This window comes from Gallus gallus, chromosome 3 (genome assembly GCF_016699485.2).
Source record: "Gallus gallus isolate bGalGal1 chromosome 3, bGalGal1.mat.broiler.GRCg7b, whole genome shotgun sequence".
Taxonomy (NCBI): Eukaryota; Metazoa; Chordata; class Aves; order Galliformes; family Phasianidae; genus Gallus; species Gallus gallus.
In genome coordinates, this window is record NC_052534.1 from 25851851 (window position 1) to 25867510 (window position 15660).

Consider the following 15660-nt stretch of genomic DNA (forward strand, 5'->3'; position numbering starts at 1 on the left):
CATTAAATGACAGTATTTGTGTATATGCTCACTCAATTCTCCTCAAGATTTCTAATTGTTCTTTAAAAAATACATTAAATCTGCACAAATATGCTCTAACAGAGATCAAGAATGAAGAATTTAATCCCAAAGATAACTCTGACAGTTTAAAGCCACTGAAATTAAGGTATATCACGTAGAGCACCAGGCAGCCTAATGTAACCTGACCACCTATGCTAAGCTTCTGCTATCAGCATCAATGATAATAGCACAACATAAGCTCAAAGAAATAAATAAAACTGTATATTACAATAAAGAAAGCCCCAAAAGAGCTGAAATGCAGAACACCAAACGTAGTTTCACAAATGAATAGGTATGAAGTTTGGCAGAATCTCAACTTAACTAAAAACACATTACTGGCAATCTCACACAAATGGAAAAATGCTTACTTTCCCCTTCTGTTCCAACAATGTCTGCTTAAAGACAAAACACTACCCAAACATGCAACCAGGTCAGACTGCGCCATAACACTCAGGCTTAGTACCTCACAAATCAAGGGATATGTCTTGTATTTATATCATTTTAATCTGGATGCTATCAATATTAATCATTCTTTATATTTTGATGCTTCTACCTAAATTCACTCCTGACAGGTTCCCACAAGTAATTCCTCCTGGAGCCTTTTTACATAGTGAAGAGCCTAAATGAGTTTTCCTAGCATTTATACTAGTAGAAAATTTACCAGTTGTCACAGCTATTTAATGACAAAGTCACTTAAAGCACACATGTATTTCTGACATTCCTAAGAAAGAAAATAACAGAATAGCATCCCAAATACCTCGGCTCTCACTTATTTTGGAAAGACAATATTGTTACAAATCACAAATTAATATTTTAATAGTTTTAATTTACACTGACTTCTCAGTATCAAAGACTTTGTTAGAATGGCAACACCACACTTAAGCGGAGCCATGCTGTTTCATCCCAGGCAACGGCTAGCAGGGTAAAATGCACAGACATGGGTGATAGGAACCATCTTTCAGGTTCCTGTAATCAAAGTTCTGCAAATACCAATGAAATGGAGAATTTCTTATTTGTGATTTCACCTATTTCAAATACAAATTTCTGAGTCTTTCTACTTTTTATTACTGTCAGGTCTAAATCCAGTTGTTTTCACCCTATGGCTCACAGCTATCTTCCAAAAGGGACCACAATGGAGAAGCAAGGAAAAGAGTCCCGTTAGTAGGGTTACACTCTGAGGAGCTGGTGAGCCAATAGCCACCCCAAGGTTCAGCAACCCTTTCAAGAATCAAAGAAGCCTTTCAAGAAAATCTCTTTGAAATCAAACTGGTATGAACTTTATGGCACTGACCAAATAGCACAGAGTTCCAAAGGCTGTAACCATATTAAACAATAACCTAAAACATTTCAGTCTGGAACAGAAACCCACTAGATACCCTACCACCTCAAAAAATACCACACATGCAAATGAGCTAGTTTGCTTTAGTGTAGCAATCTAGCACACTTAAGATCTAGTCATTCATTTTTCTTTTAATCTATCATTTCTGGGCCTTGGAAGTAGCTTTGAACGCAAGGCTTCACGCCTCAGTAACTTTTTATGGCAGAAATAGCAGCACTTGCTCATTGCGTATCCTTTGCACGTCTTCTCTGAATAACCTTTTACCTTTACAATTTCTTCTGTCTCTATGTATTTTGAATGCTTCTTCTGTGATTTGCAAGAGTGGATTTGGGATCAGCACGTTTCCAATTGAATAGCACACAAAACTATCCATAAACATTTTGTCACCAGCTTAATAGCTTTTTGTCCCAAAAATCTTCTCTAATTATATAGAAGTTAATTTTCTGCTTTTTTCTTTAGTACCTTCAGTAGGTCTGAAGACATTCACACACTCAAAAAATGTAACTTTTTAAAACATGATGTTACTGTTGTGTGATTTTCTCCCAGAAAGAGAAAACAAAGAAGGGAAGTTATATGAACAACTTCCTTTCCTCCCACCTTCCCCCAACTGTTTTCCCACATACTGTCCAAGATCTAAGTCAAACAATATGACTTATTGTTCTAGAAAAACTCACTTTTTCCTCAAGATTTAGATTTCTTTCATTACTTACATTTACTTCCTGCCTACCACCACTTCCCCACCTTTGCACTGTGGAAGTCGAGACTCCCCATATATCTTACTCTTTCTATACTTAATCTCCTGAACATACTTCCAACTAGACTTGGTTTTTATCTTAAAAACTGTAAATCTCTTTGCCCATAACAGAATTCAGTAGATAGTATCCCATAATTATCTCTCAAGTGTATCACTTATAAAGTTTATTTTAAAAACTTCAAATTCATACTTGAAATTACCATCTCCTATTTCACCTGACCCACTGTTTCTTTATTGTTTACCCATTTTTTTTTTCCTCTGAGGTAAGGAAAATAAAAGAAAAGAAGAAAACAGCACAGATTGTAATGATTTCTACAGTACACTTTTAAAACAAGTAACATAGCCGGGACAATCTTTGCTTTCTTGGACTGCTCTCAAATCCAAGACGACTTCTGAATTTCTCTTTTCTAAATACTATAGTTTCAAATCATCTTTGATACCAGACTGTGGATGCATCATGAACAAACATCAAATGCTATTTTGAATGGAGACACTTATTCCAGTTCACACTGTGCTGAATATTACACTAATTACTAGCTAAAATTATGAATAATCAAGAATAACAGGAGGAGAGAGTCTCTGTGCAGAGTGAATACCTTATTTACAAGACTCTCATATAAACATACACAAAAAAGTTTTTTGTTTGAAACATACACATTTGTTATATCTTACTGATGTGGTAAGTAATCACAAATATACTACTTTTAGATAAGGGATAGAACATATTTAGGTTGGAAAGCATAGGATTTAAAATATTTTCACTGATTATGTTTTCACACACATTTTAAACTTATGTCTTCCTCACAGTATTTCTTTGTTGTTTAGGACTCCACTGCAGTCTGCAATAAGCGAAAGCAGAACAAAAGGTCTTCAGTGCATATTTCAGATGTCTGCAGTTTCTGTGAAATATGTATTCCTTTCACAGAATCTTTCTAAAACTGTTTTCTACGTTTTGTATCAGGCATCTACTGACCTAAGGTGTGTAAGTGCAAGCATATAAATGTCATCAAAAACAACAACTTAAAAGACAATCAAAAAGAAATAGGAATAGAGTTTCCCATATTCCTACCTCCTTTGTACTCTCAACAGACTTGAAACAACTGCATTAATGCAGCAAGCAATAGCTTGTAAAAGGATGCAAACCAGCTGAAACATTTGACAGACAGTGTTAAATACCAGAGGATTCATATCAACCACTTTATTTGAAAAGGTGCTTTGATGTTGGCTATCTTTCATGTACCTCTTTCATGGCACATTAATAAGGAAAACTGAGATGGGGTAAATTAAGTCCCAAGGTCATATCTAGAGTTACAGCACCGTGGGTACCCGATGAAATACGGATTAATGCTGCATGAGCACTGAATAAATAAAACCACTTCTGTTAACCACTTAAACAAGTTTTACAAGTAGTTCTGAACTTTATTCGGCAACTAGACTTCAGACATCTTAATCCCCCCCACACTGCTTTGAAACCTAATTATCATAATGTGAACCCGAATGTTAGGTCCCTTTCAAACTGCGAGTGCTATGAAGCAGAAAAGTAATGGGAATTAAGCTAGTGTAACATTAGAAATGTAGAGGCATGGAACTTGAAAGTGGCATTTGTTAAAGCTGAGAGAGCATAATGTAGATATTCAACAACATAAAACACACATTTAAATTGAAAAGGATATTTAAAGCATGTGCAGACACCTATAAAATACAAGTGGACCTGAAATCCCGTAGAACAAACATTTCTAAATCAATTTCTTGCCACCAAGGTCCAACTTCAAAAGGTATTAAAGAGTCCTATTCTACCTTAGCAGAACTTTACTAAGTATTCTATAGCAGACAATTTAAACATTAAAGAAAACCAAATGAGAACTTTACAAGACATTACCGACTTTCCCCTATTCGTCACAGTACAGAAGTGTTTGAACTTAAACAGCAGTAAATTATTAATTACATTGCTTATAAAGCCTCAAGAGCAAGAAAAGATTTTGCTGAAAGCAGTAGAAAAGGATTTCAAACCAAGTTAAATCTAAGTATAACAGAAAACAAACACCAAGCCACCTAGAAAACAACCCTATAAAAATACATCTGCCTAGCTGCAGTGCCTGATACCTAAAAAACTTACTTTATTTTCCAAAAACAAGCTGGAATAATATATTCAAAGTGTGCATTAACATAACAAACATGGAAGAAAAGCTGGACTAGGAACGCTGATGTCATGACAGTGCAACCACAGAGGCAGAACGAAAAACTGTGACTTCATTTTTCCAAATACAATGACTGAGCTGTTCTGTTCATCATGTCCAGTTTTGGTATTCACCTGCCATTCAAACAGTTTTCATTTCCAAGATGCCCAGAACAGGCCGCAATCAAAGAAAAACAGTTGCAGTGATCTATATATGGAACAAGATTGGTGAATTTCTTTTTGAGATCTTTATGTAATCCAAAATGGTCAATGAAATCCTAAAAGTTTATCGTCTGCCATGTTAATGCTGCACACACTGTTGTCTCATTTACATGCTGAAACAAATACAATTGCCTAAAAGAGAACATCTGTTTTGGTTATAATACAATGCATCTTTGGCAAAGACTCACAACAGAACTAACATAAATAATCAAGAATATTTATTGAACCTTGTAACAAAAACTGATTTGTAACAAAACACCTGAAGACCAGATATGACTGTCTCTGGGCTATAGTCCAGTTCTAATCTAAGTCAATAAACATAGCTCTAAAAGGAAAACTGCACTTGCAAAAGAGTCCTGCAGCTATTTAGGTTGGATGTAGGTACTGAAAGTGCGTTGGTTATAAAAATAGTGAAAAATATTTGCTTTAAATCAAAAACTGTCAAACTGAGTCCAGACAGGTTTTAAAGCCACAAGAAAAAGTGTGCCACATGCCTTATTTCCTACCATTGTCTTGACTCATTTGTCTTCTCTCTGGAAAGGTTGAGTAAAAACTTAATTAATAATTGCCATTGCTGAGAACCTGGTATTTTAACAGATTGCATTTTGTTTATTTATTAGCACTAGAAAAATATAAAGTAGTCATCAAATAAAACAGTTGAGAAAAACTGGCTCCTATAAACAAAATTGTTTGGGCAATCTCTTTTGATATCAATACAACTGAAATATTCTAAAGTGAGAAACGGTTAACCTCATCATTGCCCCTATTTCACCTTTTTAGCTGTTTGTTTTAGTTGAGGTTTGTGGTCGTACGCTCAATGGAGTTAAACCCTGAAGTCAAGGAATATCTTCATGCACAACTCTGAAACAATTGCACAGGACTTGAGCCCTGGAGAGAATTTCAGCATATTTCTGCATGTAATGCACACACATGCAATCACTAAGTATTCAAGTGGTGATCATCATTAACCTTCATTAGAACGCACATCTGTCAAGATTATTTGTGCATGCATCAACTGCACATCTTTCTAAAACAACAGTACTGTCTCATTTCCCCAAACACACATGGTTCAAGTCCCATACGAAGAAACAGACAGAAAAATACTATGAAGAGATGTCATTAAATTCTGTTTCTATTCTCCACTTCTAATAAGGAAACAATAAAATTAAGATCCTATTACAAGTTTTATTTGCCAGAGAAGCCAAAGTCTGCAATACCGCCCTATTTTTCCGAGCAACAGCTTAAGAAGTTGATTGGGATTTTGCTTTTAAGACACTATAAAACAACAAAGTCTGGTCATTTTACATTTGCATTTCTTCAAGAAAAGGATTGCAAATGTAAACACCATTGGCAATTCTCAGAAACTTCCACAGAACAACAAAGAGTTCGGTTTTGTCAGGCAAGGATTTCCACCTTCACACAGTTCAGTGCCTTACCAAGATGCTCAGTGCTTTGCCAAAGGTATCATGTAAGATTAATTGATGCATTCTGTAAGTTTCAGTACAGTGAGTGAGGTTTTTTCTTTTTTGCCTGTTTTTATTGTTTTTCTGTAGAAACACTTAGTTGATTTGGAATTTCATTTTTCATTTAAAATTGCCTAAGCACACCCTTAATAGTGAACCGTTCCAATGTATTTAAATTCACTCGATCCAAAAGCATACAGTGGGTTTCCACTGAATTAAACTTAACTGTGCTCAGGCTATGTACAATACTCTTACTTTTCCCTACAGAGAAAACAACATAATCAAAAGATGACTTTCCAGAGCTAGAAAGCAAAGGAACTTTGCAAGATTCAGAAGCATATCAGGACAACTGCGGTACTGGCTAAGGCAAAGATATGCATGTAAACTAGCAAAGATAGCAACATGGGAATCACAATCCTCAAGAAATAAACTGTCTAAACAGTTAAAAAATACACTAAGACTGCAGATCCAGCTTATTTCATAGAATCATAGAATAAACTTAAATAAATACAGGCAACTTAAGCAAACTTAAATACATACAGGCACACACAAACAGTATGACTCCACACAGGTCAACGGAATCAAGTGTCACGTATAGCGTACCACACAATAACAACAACAAAAATCTTACAGTTTTTGACTTTGTATTTTCTAAGCAGTATCTCAGTGTTCTACATACAAACCCTGACGTGAGGACCAGCTTCTCATCACAAAGGAGCAAAACAAGGAAACTATTAACTCTACTACAATAGAAATGTAAACAGAGAATAAAAGCAAAAACTGTTTTCATTCTGCTAATTTTCACTCCCAGGAATTAATCTTGAAGGTGAAGATTGCATTTATATATGTAGATTGCTCCAAAAGTAATGCTTCCTATTTAGTTCCATGGAAACTACAACAGATACAAAGAGTAAGATAACAGTGTTTTATAGAGCAAGTTTTCCAACAGTCATCAACATTTGCTATGTATTTTTGCCAGCAATAAACAAGGGCCTGCATGCCATGCTCATATAAACCTGCACCAGCAGAGGTGACCCACTGTTTCACAGCTGCTATGATGGCATCACTGATAGGAAAATGTTCCCATGCAATCTACTTTTCATCAGTCCAAACACATGGAAGCTAGAAGGCGCCAAATCCAGACTATATATAGTGGGTGTGGTAGGACAGCCAAGTAAAAATTGATGATGTGCTCCACATTCCTCAGACTGGTATGGGGCCTGGTGTTTTACTGTTGCAGGATAAAGGTTTTCTTCTCTAGCACTGACACTGGAAGTTTGAGCCTTCAGCGTAGTCCGCATCATGATGCAGCAGTCACAGCTGATGGCATGTCTGGGTTCTAGGAAATCTAGAAGGATCATCTCTTTCCTATCCCAGAAGTCTGTACATTACTTTACCTGCTGAGGGTTGTGTCTTTTTCTTTGATGGGGAATTCACATGTCACCACCCCAAAGACTGCCTTTTTGACTCCAGCTTGCAGTGGTGACACCAGATCTCATTACTAGTAAATGACATGATGCAGGAAACCGTCACCTTCAGCCTTGTTTTGTCCAATAGGCCCTGATGAACTTGCATACAGTGCTCTTTTTGCTACTGCTGTGTGAGCATTTGTGGGATCCACCTGATGCAAACTTTGCAAGATCCCAACATTGCCACCATTGTTTCCAACACACTGAGGCCAGTATTCAGCTCTGTACACAGTTCCCTGGTCATAATCTGCCAACTCATGCAGATGAGCTGATCAAGTTGCTCCTCATTGTGTGGTGTGACCATCCAGAACATGGCTTGTCTTTCATGTTGCTGTTGCCACTGCTGAAATGCACCTCACACTACCTGACAGTGCTCACATCTACTGTTTGGTCTTCGGAAACATTCAGCAGGTGTCAATGAATATCAGCAGATGCCATTTTTTCCACACAGAGGAATTCAATTACACACAACTGCTTCTCACACACTTCTATGTCAGGCGTCATTCTGTCAGAGTGCCTCTTGTCACACATTTGTCACACAGCAACAAGATGCAATAAAATGCTGCTGGGAAGGTTCAACCTCTACTGCCATACGTACCATTAACATCCATCTCTGACATTGTGGGCCAACATAATTAAATAAGAGGCATTACTTTTGGAGCAGCCCTTGTATTTTTCCTACAAGTATCACCAAAAGTTTTGGAAAAAATGAAAGGTAGAAAACGATCAGATTAATATAAAAAGCAACTAACTTGGTAACCTGCATGGCTTTTGTCTTAGAGCATTTACACTGATTCCTAAAGCTTTTATTCACTTCTAAACGCTACTGGCTGCCCCCCAAAAAACAATAATTCACTATCTTGCAGATTCTATAATCTTGCTCTACAATATTAAAAATATTAAAGCAAAGCAAGAAAAGAACATGAAAACGATCTGATACAGAATAGCAGAAATATTTATTTCCTGTATAGGCTAAACAGTTATTTTCATTTTGTATGTTCTGACGAATCAGATCATTACTACCTTCAGACAAAATGCTTATGTTAACATAACTGATGCTTAAACTACATGAAATGAACAACACTAACATAAAATATTTGCCACAAAACACACAGTATGAAGTGCTTTTCATTTTCTACTGACTATAAAAATCCACTGTTTTGGAGTTGGTTTCTTGAAGCAGATGCATAATTTCTCAGAAGTTTGAACAGTCTCTATCCTTCGCAGAAAGAAAAACACCCCTTCCCCCCCCCCCCCCCCCCCCCCCAAAAATAACACTCGAAAAACCACCACCACAGAAACACTACCTAAAAACATCAGAAAATCCCTACGTCTCTTAAGCAGCAGACACAATTCTGCATGGAAAAAAAAGAAAGCAATACAGTTCCATACAAACTAAAAGTACAATAGTTAGAATGCGACAAACTAATGGATAATGTTTTAAGATTAAAGAAGATACATACCTCCACTACTTTCTGCTAACTATACACAAAGTATTTAATTCAATGACTTAATATCCAGAGGATTAGCAAGTATTCCATACAAGAGTCGGACAACACAAGGTTTATCATTCAGAGTTAAACTTGATTTATCAAGAAATGAACACACAATTCTCACACACTTCAGTATGACAACAGTAACAGAATGAACTTCAGAAAGAGAAAACAAACTGCCTCAGTGAGTCTCTTGCAAACTCAGATCTACCTTCATGCTCCAAAGAGCTACACCCCTTTTCCTTTGGCTAGAAGAATGGATCAAACTTGACTTAAACACATAAAGTAACAAAAAGAATCACTTAAACATTACACTTAAAAACAGCTGTTAAGTTAAAATAGGTTGAACAGCTGAACATCACAAAAAGCAAAGGAATCTTACCAGTAAACAACATCCAGTGGTGCAAAGTATTTCTTCATAATTAAATCAGCAAAGTAAGCTTCTGTTTCTCTGCAAGCAGTGCCATTGCCAATCACAACAGTGCTACAGCTTTGAATGGGGTAGAAAAAAAAACAATTTTCAACTATTCTTTTAGACTTTTTCACACAGTGCTCAATGAACTATGACCCATACATCTTATTTTACATAATAAAATGGCTGTATTTAATAAAAACATATTCCTAGTAATACCACATTTTGCTTAAAGCTTTTCAATGCAACTTAAAAAGATGAGTCAAAAATGTTACTCGTTTGTAATGAAACTGAAGAGTTAAAAAAAAATAATATTGATATTTATAAAAGAAAGGTCAGGTATTTACAGTCCTCAGACCAACTCACCTGGTATTTTCTTCATCTACTATAAATTGTGGAAAAGGGTAGGTGCCCAAGCAATCAATCTTAGTTACAGATTATGTCTCTGACTGCCCCAATACAGACAACCAGTCTCCAAATCATGATGTTTAAAGCCAATCTAATGCTTAAAAACAAATTGGCTCACATCCTGGCAATTCGGCAGCTGATTCACTGGACAAGATGTCTGTCCATTGGGGTTCCCAAAGCATGTAAATGCAATAACCTTTTAATTGTGTTCCCCCTGTTTGCTATTCCATCTGGAGATCTATCTGGGTAGGATTTCCTTTGCTTAAAAAACTTCTTTCAAAAATTATACCTGGCTTTTGGAACAAGAAAGGATTAATGAGTGGGTTCAGGGTGGGAAGAAGGGAAGTCAGCATGTCTAAATTTGTTCCTTAACTTAATGTTAAATTCTAATCCTAAAAATAAATAGAATGACAGAACTTTATGGAAATACATTAATAGCATGCAGTCTTAGTCATACTCGTTGCTTCATTTCATATCCTTCTATCATAGAGATAGGGCAAAAAGCATGAACACAGAGTAAGGAAAACTAAGCTCTAAACTACACAAAAGAATAATTCCATTAAAATTCATAGAATTTTGATTCTACCCAAAGGCCAGTATCGATGCAGCAAAGATTTTTCATTATGTTAAGTGAGTAAGAATAATAAACTTAAGCTTCCTCAGCATACCTGAACTGTAGCAGAAGCCTCTTTATCTTCTCAGCTTCACGAAATCCTTGACCAGAATGCAAGTATACAATATCAGTATGGAGAATCTGACCTAGAACAACAAAAAGAAAAGCAATTTAATAATTAAAAGAAAAAAGACATATTCCAAGGCTATGTCTTCCTGAATTACTGAAGTTAATTTGATAATTTACAAATAAAGCTTTTTAATAAGACATCTTTTCCTTTTATTTTTGTCTCTGATTAGATGAAAAAATATGGTAGGCAAAGAATAAAAATGCTCTGGCTGCCAAGGCAAGACAAGTTGATACACTTTTCTATTTCCCTAAGGACATACCAAGTAAGAAATAATGAGCAGGAAATCATATAATACTTTATACTCTTAATGTAACCAAAGAGAAAAAAAATACACTGCAAAAATAATGTAATGCTATAGTCTACTAATTTTTATTTATTTGTTTTAGAAGAGATCCACCAAAGAGAGATGAAAATTAGGAATCCATTTTAAGGACTAGAAGTACAGGAGCTCTAGAACTTCAGGGCTCACTCTGCCATATTCCCATAACAGATTTGGAAATAAGCCTGTATTAAAGAATACTGATAGATAACGGTATAATGCAAGCTAGAAACTATTTACCTCCATTTCATTGCCATTTTAAGGCTCATTAGGAGCATATCTTCTCTTATTCCCTCACTGGGTATGTATATTCTCAGCCAAAAATCAAAGACAAAAAAAAAATTCCTCACAGCATCAGCATGGATCCCCAGATCAGACTAGGATGCACTGGAAAGGCTATGATTTTTATCTGTCTAAAAACTGAACAAAATAAATTCTGCAAGTAAAACATTTCTGACTTCTCACATTAACATGAAGTCTGATGAAGTGTCCAGATGTTTAAGATGCTACCCAGGAAAAAGCTAAGTTATAGAAAGCACTTAAATTCAAACTCTTTGTTAACAATAAAAATGCCAGGTGTTCTCTTTGCATACTACTGAGAGGCAGTTATTTGAATCTATATTCAAGAAGGCTGAGGGAATTTGAAATTCCATTTTATTGAGGAGTAATAATATCACAAGAGACACTAGAATCTAAGTGCAAAAAATTTAACCTTTTATCTGAAGAAAGGAATTTCTAAGACAGGATGTGTGGAAATCACAAAGAACTTCACAAACAAACAAACATCTATTTGATAAAATGAACACGGGCTGCTCTGAAAGTAATGCCTCCTATTTATTTCTACAAAAACTACATACGAAGAGCACAATAACACTATTTCGTAGAGCAAATTCTCAGCTATAAAATGCTATTTTTCAAAACAGTCACCATTATTAGCTATGCATCTCCAGCAGCTATGAACAAGAGTCTGTATGCCACACTTGTGAAAATCTGCATGGCCATATGGATGCGACTCATCATTCACATCACTGCCACCACAGCTGAAATGCACCACTGCTTCACCGTACTCATATTCACTGCTGTGTCTCCAGAAATATTCAGCAAGTGTCGATGAATGTTTTTGCATAGAGGAATTCAGTTTTATCCCCTTGCTTCATGCACATCACCAAGACAGACACTACTCTGTCAGACTGCCCCTCTGATGCCACCTGTTGCATGGCAACAACATGTAATGGGATATTGGCAGGAAGGTGCAGCCTCTGCTGTCATATTACTATCACCCACCTGATGCCATGGGCCAACATAAACGAATAGGAGGCATTACTTTTGGAGCGGGGCTCATAGCTTTTTGAAACTACTCTTTCCTGTAACTGAATACATGTTTTTAACAGTCCTTCCAAAACTAATAGTAACAAAAATTGGTATTGAAACTCACTGGTTGGTGAAATAATAGCCAACTTGCAGCCATGTTTGTACCCAGGATCTACTCCCATCAAAGTACGGCCTCTCACAGGGCTGGTTAGAAGCAACTGCCGGAGATTTCTTCCAAACATCATCACAGATTCCTTTTCTGCATCAGATGTCAACTTTGATCTTAGAGGGATGAAAGCAGAAATCATTTTTACTTCAACTTTCCTTCAAATGTACTTTCAATAGTTCCAAAGTCATAAATTTTTCCACTTCTGCTTTCATGCTCTCTAATTAAATATTACACTTGCAGTCACATTTTTGACGCTTTCTTTTTTATTGCGGTCAGTCACAACCAGAATGAGAGGACTGTATAAGTAAGAAAAGATTATAACAGAAATACCTATTAAAAAAAAAAAAAGTACATTCGCAAACTAAAATTCAAACCTCAACTTAATTTTGACTGGAGGACAGCTTCTCAAAAAGTTGATATCTACCTGCAGAGAAAACTGGATTTGAAGAAGGCATGGATTGAACTTAGATTTCAATCTTTTGAAATCTGTTTCTTGAGAAAAATCATGACCCAGCAAAAATAGGACAATCATTTAGTCTGGGAAGTAGTAGAGAGAACCTGGAAGGGCTAACATAATACAATTCTGAAGCTACGTAGTTTCATCTACAAATTAAGTTCTTTGACAGGTATTGCAGAACCACGCAGATTTGACACATTTCTGTGAGGTTATCCTGCTTCCTCAAAACCAGACAAAGTAGGAAGTTGACAGGGTTAATTCTCCATGTTCTTCAACAGAAAGAAGAGTTAGTGCACCAAAAGTTTCATTTTGATGACTTCAAGCAAGAATACATTCTGCACAGCACTACGTGAGACAAATCACAGCCTTGTTGAATGAAGGTGCAGAAGATGCATGATCTTTTGTCAAAATGGACACAGAGAATGACTAGTAAGAACAAGCATTTTTGACACTGTATGGCATCTTAAATTAAAAAAAAAGCCAAACTGAAAAAGCAACAGGGACACAAATATTCATTATGTAGCAGATTGCTTCTATTTTGTAGGCAGTCAATATCATTTTCAGCTGCATTACATTGACAATAACTACAAGAATGAGACAATCATAAGCCTTCACAGAACTATAAGGGTTGCCAATGCCCTTAATCAGCTTTTCTTTCCACCCATCACTGAAAAAAGTAAGCTCTATGAGTATTTTCTACAGAGAAAACACCTGCACTGCAGTAAACCAAACCCTGTAAAAACAAGCGACTGAAATTGTTCAGGTCAACCAATGCCAGACAGCTAAGTTTCAAGCAGGTTACAAAGAGTTCAAATAACTCTCACAAAGGCTATTTGACATGACTCAATACGAAGCTCTTCTGAGTAACCTTCAGATGTGGAAAAACTTGAGTCTGATTTAAGCATACCCAGGATCCAGCAAACACCCAGCTCAGCACTGTACTATTCCACAGTGGCAGAGATGGATCTGGAAACTCTGCATTGGCTGTCACTTGCAGACTAGAGGTCCTCTTGCCAGTCTGTGGTAATGCTCTCTCTCTCTCGCGCTCTCTCTCTCTCTCTCTCTCTCTCTCCAACTCTCCTTCATTCATATGTTTGAGTATGCAGCTCGAGTTCAGAAAGACATGCTGCTCTCAGCAGTAAATTCTGTGACCCTGGGAGCACTTCACAATACCCAGGCCATGGCCAGGCCGTTGTGATCATTTTGAAAGGTCAGAGCAACCATGGAAAAGAAAATGAATAAATAAACAAACAAATTGACTGCAACACACAAGAATTGGCTTTGGGACATACGGACAAGTGGTACATAGGTACACAAAACTTCAGTTTCATGGTTTCCTGTTAAAGTCAATCAGTTTTCTCACATCGTTGTGAGAGTATTTCCTAAGGAACTGTGCAATAGGAAAATACCTCTCTTTAAAAAAAACAAAACAAAACCAAACAGCAAGCCTCTCTCTATGTATCAACTACACAAAACTAACACAGATATTTTTCAAAGCAGCATGGTTAAATTTACACAACACCCCAAATTTTATCCTAGCCTTCAACTATTTTCATCTCAGTATTTCCTGAGCCTAACATTGGTCGTTTCTTTAGCAGCCCACAACAAATCTCTTGTCCAGCTACGCTATCAACCCACACACATATCTTGTGTTCTGAAAGTGTTTTAGCAGCAAAGTCTGCAGGTCTATCACAAACTGCAAAGAGCTGCTTTCTTTTCGCTGGAGTCTTGGTCTATTTAATTTTTATGGTTGGCCTAGATACAAGAAGAGTGAAAGCTATCCTTGAAAATTCTGTGCCATTCTTCAGACTTCACCTCAGTAAGTCTGCTCTTTCCTAAGCTCTGGAGTCATCACCCAGTTGATACTTCACATAGAAAAAAAAAAATTACACCTTTCTATCTTCAATACCTTCCATTCACTGGGAGATTTTCAGATCCAATAAAAATACAAAGAGATAGCTATTCATTATTTTTCTGAGATGAGGGGATCAGAATTCCAAATATTGGCAAACTATACCAGTTATTCTGTTTTGACTTTACCCCCAACTAAATAACCTTCTGAATGCTTAGCAACTACATGAAAATACCTTCCACAGTGCCAAAGTCTGTCAGGGCAGCTCAGAGTTCATATAAAAAGAGAATTACTCGAACATCACTTTACTGTCGTTTCAGTCACCATTTCATTTCCTGCCATTCAGTCTTGCAGCATCCTTCTGTAATGCAATATAGTCCATACCATTCTTAAAGTGTTAAGTAGCCCAAACCACAGAACCACTCTTTTCCAGAGGGAGTTTGGGGATATTGGAGGAGGTGCCAGTTGAATTCTTGCCCATAAAGTTACCAGAAATTACCTTTGCGAAAGGCCAGAAACAAAAAAGCAAATACCTAAGCCTCACAACTGCACGGATCTTCTACATACATGCACAACAAAGGTTCTGACAGCAAATGCGTGTAGAAACAAAGTTAAAATTTGTCTGTAAACAACAGAAGGTTAGAAGCTCTTGAACTAGAGACTTTGTACAGAGACAAGCTGAATTCCATCTCTCCATCTATCCCAGAGATATGGGCTCCCTATGGCCCACAAGGCTGAGTCCTCCCACACCACAAATTCACGTCAGTCTATCTGCGAAGGGAGCCTTGTGCCGGAATTAAAACTGCCCCTAAACACATGCTATTAGTTATGTGCACCTTCTGGAAATGGTATTTAAAATTGGCATGGATAAATGGATATACCAAAACTTTTATAGTAACAGGAAATGTTACTGAAAGTGCCAGGTGCGTAGGGGGAACATAATGTATGTCCTTTCTATTACATAATATCCTGTATTTTTTAATTTCAGATATAGATGTTCCTTTTCCCTCTAA

The 15660-nt window shown here is 36.6% G+C and overlaps 1 protein-coding gene across 4 annotated transcripts in view; it reads right to left on the minus strand.

Moving 5' to 3' along the window:
- The window catches only part of SRBD1 (S1 RNA binding domain 1), a 123746-nt gene that overhangs the window by 79273 nt on the left and 28813 nt on the right, over positions 1–15660 (minus strand). For all 4 annotated transcript variants that reach the window (XM_025149162.3, XM_419463.7, XM_015283824.4 and 1 more), the window contains 3 exons: positions 12294–12451; positions 10465–10555; positions 9359–9466 (listed from right to left, as the gene is read on the minus strand). In XM_025149162.3, coding sequence (XP_025004930.2) covers positions 9359–9466; positions 10465–10555; positions 12294–12451 — 357 coding nt within the window. The remainder of the gene's footprint in view (positions 1–9358; positions 9467–10464; positions 10556–12293; positions 12452–15660) is intronic.